Consider the following 16,636-nt stretch of genomic DNA (forward strand, 5'->3'; position numbering starts at 1 on the left):
TTTTTTTTTTTTTTTTTGCTATAGGGCGTGTGCGCTCGCCAGACAGACAGAGAGAGAGAGACAGAAAGCAAGAAATCACCCCTCAGGCGAGATGGCCATGCCGCAATCCCTTCTCCTCCATTCTCCTCTCGGGATCTTGGGCACGCATGCACACATGCCCGGTGTGAGTTTTAAGCCACCGGGTCAGGGACACGAACCGCAGTCGACTACATGGGAGTCCAGCGACATAGCCATTACACTAACTGCTGGTCCCCCATCACCAATTTTAAATGGCTGAACATACATGCTCATTTCTCAATACTCTAAAATGGCTATTTGATACCTTTCTCTTTGTCCTCAAACATCCCATACCCCTTCTTCTATTCTGTCTCAGCTGATGACCTCACATTCCACTGAGAAAACAGATTCATCAGTGGGAAGTCCTTATTTTCCTACCACCAAACAACAAGACTACCCACACTCATATATATCTTCTCTCCTTCCAGATGGAGAAAATGTCCCTCCTACCAAGAAGTCTTTTCTCTTTTTCTCTAATTTCATCACCCTGTCTTTTCAAAGACCAAAAGAACTGAGCCATGAATTGTCTCTAGACTCAACTCTTGAATATTCTGTATGTTTCATTAATTACTGGCTTTGAGCTTTCTTGCATTCAGTGTTGCTGCCCATTTCACATCTAGAAGAAGTTATTGGTGAACTTTTTATTCTTTTTAACTTTTCAATAGTAAAACAAACAAGCAAACAAACAAAACCTCACTTATTAAAATACTAGGGGAAAGAAGCTATGTGAGGAAATTCCAATATTCAGTCAAATGTCTCCCTTCTATTCACTCTTTAATCCATTATAATCCTAGCATTTGTCTGCACTGCTCTTAACTGCTCCTTGTCAAAGTCATCACCCCATGGTGCTAATCTAAAGCACTTTCTCTGTGCTCATCTTAACTTCAAGTCTCTGCAACATTCAACACGGTTGACCACTTCCTCTCTTGAAATCTTCTCTGGGCTTTTGCAACCCACTGTTTCCTGGTTTTCTTCTTCCTCATTAAATTTTCTTTCTCAGTCTCTTTAGCTGGCCACCCTTCTTCCTGTTCCCAAACAACAACCGCCTGAGTGAACCATGATGCTCATGGAATTAAATATCATTTTTATACTAAAGACTTCCAAATTTATATAGCTAGTCCAGATCTCTTTGAAATCCAGAGTCTCATTTCCAACCTTCCACTTGACATCTTTTCTTGGATGTCTTACGGACATTAAAAATTCAACATATTCTAAACAAAACTTTGAAATCTCTCATTTTTATAAATGATACTGCCATCTTGCCACTTACTCAAGCCAGAAGTCTGGGAAGTATCCATCCTTTTACAAAGCACTGCCTTTAAAATGGATCCATCCATTTTTTTCATTTCCACCTCCACCACCTAAGTACAGGCCACCAACATTTCTAGCCTTGATTATACAACAGCCTCTAACAGGCCCCTTCATCTCCATTTTGTCCTGTTCCAAATCTTTTCCCAACACAAAAAAGAATCTTCCTAATGTATCAATCAGACCATGTCCCAGCCCTGGTTAAAAACCATCAATGCTAGACTCCTACATGGTCGACTACAGTTCGAGTCCCAGACCCAGTGGCTTGAAACTCACACTAGGTGCATGTGTGCCCAACCACCTGGGGGGGTGATTTATTTTCTCTTTCCCCATCTCTCTGTCTATCTGGCAATCCCACGTGTCCTATAGCAAAAATCTCTCAAAAACCAAACAAAATATCAATGGTTTTTTCTACTGGACTAAAAGCTAAACCCCAAGGTCCAGTGTCATCTTGTACCTCCCTATCATTCTCAACCTTTTCTTGAGCTAGCCTTTAGTCATACTGATGGTCTTTTAGCTTCTCAAATTCATCAGGTTCTTCCTAACCTCAAGGAACAAGCTGCTTCATCTCCCTAAATGCCTTTTATTACATGGCTAAGATTTACTTCCCTCTGGCTTCAGCTTAAATGTTACATCCTTAGAAATTTATAGCTTTACACCACTTTACACCACAAAGAGAATTCCCTTCTCTTCTTTTATTTGGGTTTATTTGCTTTTTGTCTTGCCCACTAAAAAATAAGCTGCACAAAGGCCAACACTATATGTCTTCCTCACATGTCTATTCTTAGTGCCAAGCACTGTATCCAGTAGGCAGTACATGTTCAATAAATATTTGTTAACTGACTTACAGTGCCATTTTCCAAGCAACATTTAATAACAGTATAAAGTCCATAATGCAATCTGCTTTTCTAGACTAATTTATGGAAATAAATTCCTTCTTCACCCAAATTTAACTTTTTAAAAATATGTTATCTTACCTAAGTTGAATCTCTCAAAAGCTTCATGTCTATTCTGAGTGGTTACTGGCTGACCTTCTAAACTTTCCAGTGAACGGAGGTGGAAAATGGTAAACTGGAGATAATGAGGAAGGGTCACAACTGGATTTTCAGCTAAAACCAGAGAAGTCAAATCTTGAAGTGGTTTCAACTTGCTTACATCCTGGAGCTAAAATGATATAACATTAGTATTGGTACAATTTAATTAAAAAATCATAAACACATCTAAAAGAAGTATGAGGAGACTTCAAAAAGTTTATGGAAGAATGGAATTAAAGTGAGTTCATTTTGGCACAAAAAATTTCAAAAATCCATCCATCTAGTTTTTTTATAAGCATTTTCCAGGAACTTTTTGAACAACCTTCATAAATCAGTTAGGGAAATTGCTCTTAACATGTCAAGGAGCCTATTCATAAAACATATTACCAAAAATGATATAAGAGGAGGAAAAGAAAGAGAGTATAGAAGAGTATTTATAGTATATCAGGGCAGTATTAAGCTTTTTCCATATATCATCTGATTTGTGATATTTAACAACAACCCAAAAGACTCTTAATTTTACAGATTAAAAAAAAATCTGACATTCAAAGAAGTTAGTTGATCTGCCCAAAGTTGAGAGCCCATAAGTGAATAAACCAGGATTTGAATTCAAGTCTGTTTAATTCTAAGCCTATGACTTTTCATTATACTGACTGAATAAATTGAAAATATGAATCGGTATTAACAAAAAGATTTTAGGGGGCTGGCAGGTGGCATGTTGGTTAGGGGTGCTGGACTCCCACATGTTCAACCATGGTTTGAGTCCTGAACCTGGTGGCTTGCTTTCTCACTTTCTTCTCTTTCACTCTCTCGCTCTGTCCCTCTCTGGTCAAATTAAATAAATAAAAAGCTAAAATAAAATAATTTTTAAAAAGATTGAAAAATATTTTAGTAAATCTTCAGATAACTGAGTTAAATGATAGTTAAAAGACATGTATATTTGGAGATACCCACATTTTTAAAGTAGTATTCTTATGCTAATCCAAAGAGGGATTTTAAAAGGTTGAGAAATACTACACCAAATAGCTAGTACAAATAAACCTCTCATGAGTGAATGTGCATCATTCTTAATGATGCCAATGTTTAATACAAGGATAAGTCAAACAAATTAGGGATCATAAATATTTTATGAATGATTTTCCTCTTACTGTTTGTTAGCTGACATTGAGTGCTATTTAAGGATTAACTACTTTGAGGAGTATTTGTGGCAAACTTTAGATTTAAGGCTACCTCTTCCTATTACCCCCACATGCTTCAAGAGCTCCATGGTGATGCTGTATAATATGTGTGAGGCTTGGGCTTGAGGTTCTTGGGCTATCACAGAGAATGGAAGAGTGTTACCTTACCAGATCTTTATGAAGATAAAACAGGAAAACATAGACATTGTTAATACACAGAATTAAACATATGTTGCTTATTATTATTGGCTTCCGTGGGTGAAGATTTAAGGGATACAGTCTTATTTTAGTGTTTTAAAATTCTTAAAGTATTTTCATATCTATCATTTCATCTGAGTCCTTAATCCCCCTGTAAAAAATGCAGCATAGTGATTATTTTCTTCAGTTTAAACAGAGGGCTTAAGAAGTCTCCAAGGTCATAAAAGGCAAGTATAGGCCCATACTTGAAGTTACATTTTTTCTCTTCTATTCTGACTGATATTCTTTAAATTATAGCATAATTTTTCCTATTTTAACACAATTGTAAATAAATTAACATTTTTACTTAGCAAATGCTGATTAAAGATCTAACTGCAAATGAACCACCACAAGAAAATCAAAAATTGGAGCCAGCAGGTGGTGTGGTGGTTAAGGTGCTGGACTCCCCACATGGCCGACCACAATTTGAGTCCTGGACCTAGTGGCTTGCTGTCTCACTTTCTCTCTCTCTCTCTCTCATGCCCTATAGCAAACTTAAAAAAATAAACTAAATAAATTGTTTTTAAGAAAAAGAAAATAAAAAATTATGCTTCAGGAAAAAATATATATCCTTATCCAAATTTGTGAACCATGATAACAAACTTCCTCTACTGTAAAAACCTAACGATCACCTGTAACACCTAATATCATAATAAAGATCAATTCGTAAGTTTGAAAACTTTATTATAAGGTAATTCTGAAGAAAAAAGAACTCTGATCAAGGCTTTCAGTGGTCTGGATTCTGGCACAAGCTGTGACTCTGGGTAAATCGCTGAGTAAACTTTACTTATAAAATCCAAGTAATAAGACACTATTTAATTCATAGTATTATAGAAATGATTTCTGCACACCTTCCTTACAAGATTATTACAAGGTTCAAATGAAATGATAAATGTGAAAATGCTAAGAAATCTACTCTCAATTACTATGCAATCCATGCAAATGAGGACTGTCTATATTTAATTACTTTAGAGAATCCTAGGTTATGTCTGAATTTAGGCTTTGCTCAGAGGAACAAAGACTTTAATTTTGTTTTTAAAGCCATTAAGACTAACTTATTTAAGAGAGATTTTTGCTGTACGGTGCTTTTGCTTGTTAGAGACAAACAGAAAATGAGAAATCACCCCCCAGGGAGACGGCTACTCTGCAATCTATTCTCCTCTTGGAATTTTGGGCATGTACGCATATGTGTGTGGTGTGTTTTAAGCTGCCAGGTCTGGGACTTGAACCACAGTCGACTGTGTGAGAGCCCAGCTACATAACCATTATGTCATCTGCTGATCTCTATTTTTTTTCTTTCTTTAAAGATTTATTTATTTTTCATTTAATTTATTACTATTATTCAATTTTGATCAGTGTGTGACAGAGAGAAAGGAAGAGTGAGAAAGCAAGCCACCAGGTCCAGGACTTGAATCATGGTTCGTCATGTGAAAGTCTAGCACCTTAACCACCTGTCAGCCCTCATAATTTTTTTTCATATTTTTTTTTCCCAGAGGTTTTTGCTATAGGGCGTGTGTGCTCGCCAGAAAGACAGACAGAGGTATAAAGTGAAAAATCACCCCCTGGGGGGATGGCCATGCCACGATCCTTTCTCCTCCATTCTCCTCTCAGGATCTTGGGCATGCACGTACACATGCCCGGCATGATTTTAAGCCACCGGATTCGGGACTCGAATCACAGTTGACTACATGGAAGTCCAGCGACACAGCCATTACGCCAACTGCTGGTCCCACCCCATAATTTTTTTCAACAAGTCCAAAAACTTGAAAAAATTCTTGTGACATTGAATAACTTACCGATGATATCTTGTTGCCTTTCAGATTGAGGACTCGTAAAGATTTTAACTTCTTCCCTAACCATACTGGAATATGCTCAATTTCATTTCCTGCAAGGTTTAACTTTTGTAGATTACACATATTTTCTAGGCCTTCAATCTTGCTAAAAACCAAAGAATAAAAATCAAACTTAGTAAATACAATTATAGAGTCCCTTCACTGTATTTTTATACAGTCTTGGTTCCATGGGGGATTTCTTTTAATAATTACAATTTATTAATCTTTTTCATAAGTTAAAACAAAAAAAGTACCTAAAAAATTCACCAGAACAACTAAACTGCCAATTTTTCATTACTATGCCCAAGAATGCTATCCATCTTACTATCAGACTTCAAGATCCTGTATCACAAAAGAGTATGTCCATAGCAATCTCACTAACCACTACAAAAAGTATGAGTGGACAGCTAGGGAGAGCTGGAAAACTCAATGGCACTATGTGTGCAACGTACAGCTAGCCTACCCAAGAGAAGATAAGATGTCCCTAGTTTATCTTCAGCTATCACAGAAAGACAAGCTATGCCAAGACGACACGGGAGTCCCTAGAATGATACTATGTTTATGCATGTAAGTAATTTAATCAGAATATTTAAATTAACAAAACATTTATCATCAATATTAATTAATTTTCATTGATAAAATTTTCCCCAAATTACTTCCAATTTAATTGTTAGTTTACTTTGTGGTCAATTTTTTTACACCAGGCAATTCTTTCTTTTTTTTTTTAATTTTAATTTTTTCTTTTAAATGCTATGGGGGTATATGCATTTTTTGGAGACAGACAGAGGGAAAGTGAGAAAGTACCCCCTGTGGGGATGGCCATGCCACACTCCCTTCTCTCCTGTTCTCCTATTGGGATTTTCGGCACACATGTACATGTGCCCGGTGTGTTTTTCAAGATGTTGGGTCTAACTGTGGAGTTGGCCATGTGGCATCTAACACCATAATCACAATGCCAGCTGCCAGCCCAGGATCAATTATTTTTTAAATAAATTTTATATGAAAAGTTTCATTCATTAATCTTTCTTAAAAAAATTCACTTTTGTCTTAAAATGAACTGTTATTATTGTTTGTATTGTTGGTCATCATATTTACGAAGTCTACCTCGGGGGTAGAGTGTACAAATATTAAGATTATCAAGATTTGGGGCCAGCAGGTAAAGTGGTGTTCAAGGGGCTGGACTTCAGCGTGGTCGACCATGGTTTGAGTCCCAGACCCAGTGGCTTAAAACTTACACCAGGCGCATGCCCAAAATCCCAAAAGGAGAATGAAGAAGGGATTGTGGCATGGCCATCTCCCTGGGAGGTGATTTTTTGCTTTCGGTTTGTCTCTCCAACATCATACATACCCAAAAGCAAAAATCTCCAAAAAAAAAAGATTTTCAAGATTTGATTCCTGTATCATTTTGTCTACAATAAATTTTCTATATACAGGTTAGCCACTAGTTTTATTATATTTATTTCTCACAGTAATATTCTTTATGAATTGTAAACAAGATTAAGAGTATATTTCTTGGGGGCCAGCAAGTGGCATGGTGGTTAGGGTGTTGGACTTCCTCGTGTCCAACACTGGAGGTTCAAGTCCTAGACCTGGTGGCTTGCTTTCTTAGTTTCTCTCTTTCTCTGGTTGGATTAAAAATAAATAAAGAAATAAAACTGAATTAATAATAATTTTTTTTTTTAAAAAGGAGGGTATATTTCTTATAGCAATTAGCAAAGAACATCAGGATAATACCAATTATCAAAATGGGTTAAAATATCTTTGGGATAGAAGTGACAGAGTTAAGATAGTCTGCTTCATGTCAACATTTTTTCTTTTTGGGGGGAAGGTTTTTTGCTATAGGGCACGTGTGCTTGCCAGACAGACAGAGAGAGACAGAGAGACAGAAAGTGAGAAATCACCCCTCAGGGGGGATGGCCATGCCGCAATCCCTTCTCCTCCATTCTCTTCTCGGGATCTTGGGCACGCACGCACACGCGCCCGGCGTGAGTTTTAAGCCACCGGGTCTGGGACGCGAACCATGGTCGACTACGTGGGAGTCCAGCGACAAAGCCATTACGCTAACTGCTGGTCCCCATGTCAACATTTTTTCTTTTTGGGGGGAAGGTTTTTTGCTATAGGGCACGTGTGCTTGCCAGACAGACAGAGAGAGACAGAGAGACAGAAAGTGAGAAATCACCCCTCAGGGGGGATGGCCATGCCGCAATCCCTTCTCCTCCATTCTCTTCTCGGGATCTTGGGCACGCACGCACACGCGCCCGGCGTGAGTTTTAAGCCACCGGGTCTGGGACGCGAACCATGGTCGACTACGTGGGAGTCCAGCGACAAAGCCATTACGCTAACTGCTGGTCCCCATGTCAACATTTTTTATGTAATAAGGCATAGATAGCATCTGGGAAAATTCCCTGTCAGAAATGAAATTTAGATAAAATTTGGTAATCAAAAAATGTATTTATTTCTTCAATAATGCTAAATAGTACACTGTACTTGAGAAATCAAAACATAAACTCACTTACATATGAAAGGGTAGAATATCAATGAATAAGAATCAAAATACCTGGTGTTGCAAAGTATTCCTTTACTGATGTGGGCAGCATTACTCTATGTCTCTAACAAAGACCTTGATTACTCACCTGATTTTGTTATAGGATAAATTGAGTTCATGTAATTTTAACAGCTTGTCCATCTTCTCAATCTTCCCTATGAGATTATAGCTGAGATTCAATACTTCAAGCTTAATACATTTTTCCAAATTCTCGATATACTAATTGGAAACAAATGAATAAATACTTTACACAACAGATACCTTGATATAAAGCACAACATTTAAATACATGCATCAGAAGCTGTTTGATCGGTCATAGAGAATAAGAACCTTTACTGCTCTCCTGGACAACTGCTTGATGCAGCTCTCCTTGGTTAGGGATAGCATCACCCCTCAAACCATCAAACTTTCTCTTAGTAGTCACTTCCTACATATTAAGAAGCCCAAGACTATCCAAGAATTTCCCCATTATCTTTCCTTTTACATCAACATATAAAGCTCTCTTTTGGGACCAGCAGATGGCATAATGGTTACGTCGCTGGACTCCCACATAGGTGACCACGGTTCAAGTCTCGGACCAGCAGCTTAAAACTCATACGAGGCACATGTGCATAAGTGCCCAAAATCCCGAGAGAAGAATGTAGGAGAAGGGACTGAAGTGCGACCATCCATCCAGGGCTAGTGATTTCTCACTTTCTGTCTCTCTGTTGAGCACACATGCCCTGTAGCAAAACTCTCTCTCTAAAAAAAAACAAAAACAAAGCAAACAAAAAAAGCTCTCTTTATTTCTCTCTTTTTTTCTATTTTAAAAATAGAAAAATCAGGAACAATATTGGTACTGAGAAATTTGTAACTTACCCTAAATTTCTTGCCACCATCTTTAGAAAGTGAAAGGTTCAGAGATTTTACTAAGGCCAAATTATCCTGTTTAGTAAGTTTTTTTATGAGGGCTTCTGTAATATATCGGACTCCTGCACGTGAATCAGCTCCTAAAATTACATAAACATATCAGTAGAGGAAGATATGACTACTCCAAAAGACAAATCATTTTGATATAACAAAACCAATTTTTTTAGGCAATGCAAATGTTAACAGAAAACTGGCTAGCCCTGATCACAATGTTTTAATAATAATACTTTACTTTATAGCATTGTGTAATAATGGAAACAATGATAGAAGTTATACTCTATATGTATTAGCTCTATAAAAAATTAAGCAAGATATTTTCTAGTGCCTTATGATTAAAAAATTTAATTTGTACAACAAAATTTTTGAGATAGAAATAATGTATTAATATACTCATTTAAAATAATTTTCTCAAGATCTTGCTGCTAATAAAATGCAAATCCAGAATTTGAACCCAAGCAGATAAATATACAATTTGCACCTTTAACTACCTGCAGCATTAAAGTTTTTAGCAATATTTTTGCACTTTCTTAAAACAAACTGGCACTATAGAGTTGTTCATTTTCTTTTTTTCTTTTTCTTTTTTTTTTTGCTATAGGGCACATGTGCTTTCAGATGGGGTGGAGGGAGAATAACAAATCACTCCTTAGGGAGATGACCATGGAGTAGTCCCTTCTTTTTTCTTTTTTTTTTTTGGAGAGATTTTCACTGTAGGGCATGTGCGCTCGCCAGACAGACAGAGAGAGACATAGAGACAGAAAGCGAGAAATCACCCCCCAGGGGGGATGGTCACGCCGCAATCCCTTCTCCTCCATTCTCCTCCCGGGATCTTGGGCACGCACGCACACGCGCCCGGCGTGAGTTTTAAGCCACCGGGTCCGGGACACGAACTGCGGTCAACTACGTGGGAGTCCAGCGACATAGCCATTACGCTAACTGCTGGTTCCCTGGGTAGTCCCTGCTTTAGTCTCCTCTCAGGATTTTGGTCACTCACACACATGTGCCCAGCATGATTTTCAAGTCACCAGGTCTGGGATTCAAACTGTGCAGCTGGCCACGTGGGATTTAGCACCTCAATCTCCATGCCACCTACAGGCCCTGCTTGTTTATTTAAAAAAAAAATTCTGATCTAGGACCAGCAGATAGTGTGATGGTTAAGGTGCTGGACTCCCACATGGCTGACTGTGGTTCGGATTCCAGATCTGGCAGCTTGCTTTCTCACATTCCCTCTCTCTGTCTCTATCTCTCTCTAGTGAGCATGCACGCCCTGCGGCAATATTAAAAAAATAATAGTAAATAAAATTAAATAAATAATTCTTTAAAAAGGATTCTAATCTAAGGGCCAGCAGGTGGTATAGTGGTTAAGGTGCTGGACTCCCACATGGATGACCACAGCTCGAGTCCTAGATCTGGTGGCTTAAAACTCACAATAGGTACATGTGCGAGCATGCTCAAAATCCTGAGCAGAAGATGGAAGAGAAGTGATTGCAGTGTGGCCATTACCCCTGGAGGGTGATTTCTCACTCTCTTTCTCTCTGTCTCTCTTGTGTCTTAGGCGAGCACATGTGCCCTATAGCAAGTTCTCAAAAAAAAAAAAAAAAAAAAATCCAAAGTTCTGAAGCACTGAAATTCTTTTTTTAAAAGAATTATTTATTTAATTTTGTTCATTATTATCATTTTTAACTTGGCCAGAAAGAGACAAAGGGAGAGAGAGAAACTCAGAAAGCAAGCCACCAGGTCTAGGACTTGAACTGTGGTCAGTCATGTAGGAGTCTAGTGCCTTAACCACCATGCCATCTGCCCCAGCACTGAAATTCTTAAAAGTGTTCCTTTCCTTTTTTTTTTTAATGGTGAAAAACTCTAACTTTTAAGTAGAGAGGATCATAATATGCTTTCTCAACTATTAGCTTGATAGATAGCACATTATGCCTTATATTATGCCTTATGATCTTCCTGGATATTGCTGTCAAAGATGGTTACAATCATATTACATTTTATAAAAGTAGCCATAAAAAGAGAACTGCCTCTTGGTTCTCACTTTATGAATAAGAAAAGATGAATCTTGGATTCAGATACAAGTTGTGGGCCCAAGATTTCCTGTAACTATTTATAAATTAGTATTAAATTTCAGTTCAAAATTATTTATTTGATCTGTTTTACAAAAGAAAATAACATTCTAGAATATGAGTCAGATTAGAATTAACATGTTCCAACTGGCAGCATGGGCACAGTAGAAACTCAATGCTCATAATGTTCATTAATAAACACTGATCAGATATTTAGGTCTAAAGAGTTTGATAGCTGTGATTGCATGACACAGCAAAGAATAGTACACTTTTGGAAACAGATTCCCAGACTAACAGAATGCTTTTAAGAAAAAAAAAAATAGCTGGCAATTGACATGGTGATTAGCGGCACTGGACTCCCCCATGGCCAACTGTGGTTTGAGTTCCGGACCTGGTAGCTTGCTTTCTCACTTTCCTCTCTCTCTGTACCTCTAGTCAAATTCAAAAATAATAATAAAGTTAAATAAAATAATTCTTAAAAAAAAAAGGGTGGAACATACATATGTCTTATATGTGGAAATCAGTCCATTAAAAGATAACCAGTTTGCTAATAAGCAGAGTAGCATAGCCCAAGTGTGGATAACATTTTTATACTGACTTAAGAAACTCTACTCGAATTGAACAGATATATCCTTCCCCTAACCAAAGAGGATGGCAAATTTGAGGCATGAGCTTTGAAGCACTCTTGTACCACATTAAATAACGCTTCCTCTTTCTGGAAAGTCTCCTCCCCTCTTCCTTTCATACATCTCTATCCTCAACCAGAAGCCTTAGTCTTCTCATTGTCTTTACACAATTTCTGTCACTAAGAACAACTGGTGAAGTTAGTAATAGTACAGATGTTACATATGGACCAAAAATGCAAACTCAATATTTTCATCTCTTATTAAAAGTATGCAGTTGGATAAATTTTTAGATTAAAAAGTGATACCTTTATGGTCTTGGTGGTCCAAAAGTACATTATTTTCATCTGTAATCTCAACTTGCTCACACCACTGTACTTCAGAATGAAAAGGCAGAGTCTCAGATCCAATCAAAGGTGAAAGTGACCTAGATCTCATATTGGATGTAAGAGACAAAGGACTGGAAGACTGAGATGATGGTGGCATCTTTGCTTTGGAGAATATTTTTTGCTGAGGACCTTTCTTCATTGCAAGAATAAGGCAGATGTCTGCTAAAACCTGTAAGTTTTCAGTATATTTAATAAAGTTAGCTTTTTAGATCTACCAAAATATTAATTTAAATCTAGAACTTTCAAGACAACAAAACTATAAACCCAGAGACTACAGATTTTAGGACCCATACTATTCCAAACTGATAAAGCAGGAATTATTTCAAACTGATCATCTTGCCAGAAGGAAAAAGAGATCGCCGGAATATCTAGTATTGACACTTAACTCCAGGCCCAACATGTTGTCTTTTCTGTTCTTAGTTGTGACCAAACTGGTCACAAAACCCATCTATAAACACACAGAATCCTAGAGTGAAGGAAGCTGGGTGTACTAGGCAACTAGCAGTATTTAATACTGATGAGAATGCTCTTCTTCCTGAACAGTTTCTTCCTTTACTTCTGGGATAGCAAACTCTCCTGGTATTCTCCTGTTTCCTTGGCTACTCTGTGGCCTCCTTTGCTGGCTCATGTTACTCTATATGGATTAATGTCAGAGCTCCTCAAGGCTCCCTTCTAATCTCTCTCTAATCTCATTTTAGACAATCTAATGAATACCTATGGCTCCCAATGCCATGTGTATGCTGATATTTATATCACTACTCCGACCTTCCTCTGAGCACCAGACTCCTTCCTATTCCCACTTGTATATTTGATATCTTACTGATATTCTTTTTTAACACTGATTTTTTAAAAATTTATTTATTTATTCATTTATTTTAATTTGATCAGCAAGAGAGAAAGGGAAAGTGAGAAAGTAAACCTCCAGGTCCAGGACTCAAACCATGGTTGGTCATGTGGGAATGTCCAGGTCCCCCTTACTGACATTCTTAACTCAACATCCTAAACTCTGCCCACACTGAGTTTATCATGTTTCCCCTTTGTCTCTCACCCTGCTCCCATCCTGTACTTCCGACACTGTTACATATTAGTGAAAAGTATTCACTAAAATACCCAGGAAACAGGGAGTGATTCTTGACATTTTCCTCTTCTTTTCAATCATTAAGTCCTGTTAATTCTGTTGGGTTGTCAGAAAAGTCATGATGCATTTTTGCATAGAAAGATATGTCATGACTTTTCCGACGACCCAGTAATTTCTAAATCTCTCTCAAATTTGCCTACTTTCTTCCATTTCCACTCTCATCCACTCTAATTCAAGACTTCACCAAACTGTCTACAAGTTCTCTCCTGCCTTACTCTTCTATCACTATATTGTAGTCAGACAGCCAGGTTTACTTTTTGGTGAGGGGTCGGCAGGTGGCATGGTGGTTAAGCTGTTGGACCCCTACATGGCCAACTGTGGTTTGTGTCTAGGACCTGGTGGCTTTCTCTCTTTCTCTCTCTCTCTCTTGCATGTGCCCTACAGCAAATTAAGAAATAATAATAAATTATTCCCCCCCAGAAAAGTAAACTTGGTATAATGAATATGATCCAGAAGGTCCACATGGATCTGCCCATCTCTACAGACTTACCTCTCTCATTTGTTCCTTCAACTCCAGTCACACTGTCCTCTACACATAATTCCCTCTGTCTCAAATGCCTGACCCTATTCTTTTCACCACATCAAACCTCAGTCTTCCTTCAGAGATCAGTTCAACTGTTGCTGCCTCAGGAAAGCTTCCAGTATAGAGTAGATTCAATGAAGTCTCCAGTTCTATACTCACGATCAATTATGTTTTCCCCAATCAGTTTGAAACAATACATTTATGGATGTTGCTTAACATCTGTCTCTCTGCTAAACTGGTAAGCTCTAGGAGAGCTCTGGTTTGTTTAGTACTATCTCCCCAGTCTAGCACAGTGCCTGGTTCCTAGTAGGGATGCAATAAATCTTTGTTGAATAAATTAACAACTAGAGTTACCTCCTACACATTCCTCTCCCTGATCCAATAACATATTAATTCTGTCTCTAAAATATTTCTAAATTCATCTGTATGCATCTTCATAGGTATTGCCCTAGATCCAACATTTACCATCTCTTTCTTAGACTATCATATTTTCCTAATTGCTCTTTTCAATCCTCCTTTGCCATTGAAAAACTAATCTTCAATCTCTGACCAATTTACCTCACAAAAATAAAAAAAGTCTGATGGTTCCCTAAGCCGGCAAGTGTAAACATTTCAGCACCACATACAGGAGTCATCATAATCTGGTCCCAACTTTCAGGCCTAACCTCAAACCCCTATACATCACGCACCCTATACAAGAGAGTCACAGAGAAATTCATGGAAAATGTATATTATGAAGAAAACTATGCATGGGTTCCGATTATTTTTGCATGAGAATAAACATACCTTTTTCTTCTTTTTTAAATTTGTTACAAGGCTCGTGCACTTGCCAAAGAGAGAAATGGAAAGGGAGGGTGGCCATAATCCCTTCTCCTCCATTCTCCTCTCAGGGCTCTGGGCATGCATGCACATGCACCTCATGTGTTTTTCAAGCCGCCAAGTATAGGACTTGAACTGCACAGCCACCCATGTGGGATCCTGTCACCTTAACCACCATGCCACAAGCTGGCCCTTCTTTCTCCTTCTCTAGTCTGTTCAATTATCCCAATTTCCAGTCCTCTTCAAAGTTTCTAACTCAGCTGCTGTTCTTTCAAAAGCCAACTTGCCCATCCTGTGCTGCCTACTTCTGCCTCCTAGCCTTCATCCTATTCTGATTACGTTTCCCACAAAATTCTGCCCCAGTTCCCTAAAACCTCATTTCTCCATGGTTCTTTCCAGCATCCTGCTGTTAATATTTCAATATCCATCCTGACATCCCAAACTGTTCATCTCTCTTCATTCCAGCAAATATCTCAATATCTCATCCACTTCAATACTCACCCCTTGTTATTTCCCTCCTTGAATGAAATATTCAAACCTCTACCCATTACTCTTCATTTACCTTCTCAGTTACCTGCCTGCTTGTCTTCCCACACTAACACCCTGGCCCCTGTGTCTCATTACTCTTCATTTACCTACTCAATTACCTGCCTGCTTATCTTCCCACACTAACACCCTGGCCCCTGTGTCCTCCTTCCTATTAACACCCCGATCTCCCCTCTCCTATTTCTCTCATTCTATTCTGATATTCAATATTCTCACCCCTTTCATTAATTTCATTACTCAAACCTACTGAGCAACATTTATATACCAAGAACTGGGCTAGACTCTAAGAATACAGAACTGAGAAGGTAGGGTGTCTATCCTTGACATGCACAACAGGATTATATCTCCTGTTGTACACTTTCTCAGTACCAAACAGTGTCCTTTATAACATCTGCAGTTAAATAATTCTTTTTTTTTTTTTGAGAGGTTTTTGCTATAGGGCGCGTGCGCTCACCAGACAGAGACATAGAGACAGAAAGCGAGAAATCACTCCCCAGAGAGGATGGTCACGCCGCAATCCCTTCTCCTCTATTCTCCTCTCGGGATCTTGGGCATGCACGCACACGCGCCTGGCGTGAGTTTTAAGCCACTGGGTCCGGGATGCGAACCGCGGTCGACTACGTGGGAGTTCAGTGACATAGCCATTACACTAATTGCTGGTTCCCTGGAGTTAAATAATTCTTGATGAAATTACTAACTATTGAGTGTTTATCCTTTTAGATTACAAACTACAAGGGAACAGAGACTACCTGTCATCCTGTAGACAATATTTGTTGACTGAGGGACTGTACAAACACTTTAGAAACATCAAATTTATTTTTATTTATTTGTTGATTTTTAGTTTGCTATAGGCCATGTGTTCTCACCAGAGGAGGAAAGTGAGAAATCATCCCACACAGGGGATAGCTACATTGCAATCCCTTCTCCTCTATTTCTCCTCTGGGGATCTTGGACACACACACGTGTCCTGTGTATTTTTTAAGCCACTGGATCCAGCACAAGAACCACACAGTTGGCATGTGGGATGCAGTTGCCTTAACCACCATACCACCTGCTAGCCTAACCTTATCAAATTTAAATCCTCACAGATGCTGTATAAAATTAGAATTATTAACCTCATTTACAGATGACAGTGTATCATTAACAGTTAAGTGCTTGGATTCCAGACCCAGACAGCTTGAGTTCAAAATTCTGGTTTTCCACTTACTAACCTGTGTGGTTTTAGGCAAATTACTTAACCCCTCTGGTCCTCCACCATCACTTTTAAAATGGAGATAACCTCACCCAAGTTATTTTAAACTCTGAGTTGATGAATGGAAAGTAGTTAGAACTGTATCTGATACCTAGTGAACACCCAAACGTGATGTACAATGATTTTTACAAAGCCTCTTTTGTCAGGAAGGTTAAGGAAGGAACATGCCTAGAGTCACAGAGC

The 16,636-nt window shown here is 38.3% G+C and overlaps 1 protein-coding gene across 5 annotated transcripts in view; it reads right to left on the reverse strand.

Moving 5' to 3' along the window:
• The window catches only part of CNTRL (centriolin), a 103,667-nt gene extending 91,303 nt beyond the window's left edge, over positions 1-12,364 (reverse strand). For 3 of the 5 annotated variants that reach the window (XM_027772641.1, XM_014588613.2, XM_006150502.3), the window contains exons 1-5: positions 12,095-12,364; positions 9,050-9,180; positions 8,280-8,410; positions 5,611-5,752; positions 2,343-2,529 (exon numbers count right to left, since the gene is read on the reverse strand). In XM_027772641.1, the coding sequence (XP_027628442.1) occupies positions 2,343-2,529; positions 5,611-5,752; positions 8,280-8,410; positions 9,050-9,180; positions 12,095-12,314 (811 nt within the window). In that variant the 5' untranslated portion in view covers positions 12,315-12,364. Of the gene's footprint in view, positions 1-2,342; positions 2,530-5,610; positions 5,753-8,279; positions 8,411-9,049; positions 9,181-12,094 lie in introns of those variants that run through there. The other 2 variants (XM_006150501.3, XM_027772642.1) reach the window with 2 other exon arrangements.
• Between the last annotated feature and the right edge of the window lie 4,272 nt (positions 12,365-16,636).

This window comes from Tupaia chinensis, unplaced genomic scaffold, assembly GCF_000334495.1.
Source record: "Tupaia chinensis unplaced genomic scaffold, TupChi_1.0 Scaffold000289_1, whole genome shotgun sequence".
In the NCBI taxonomy this organism is placed as follows: domain Eukaryota; kingdom Metazoa; phylum Chordata; class Mammalia; order Scandentia; family Tupaiidae; genus Tupaia; species Tupaia belangeri.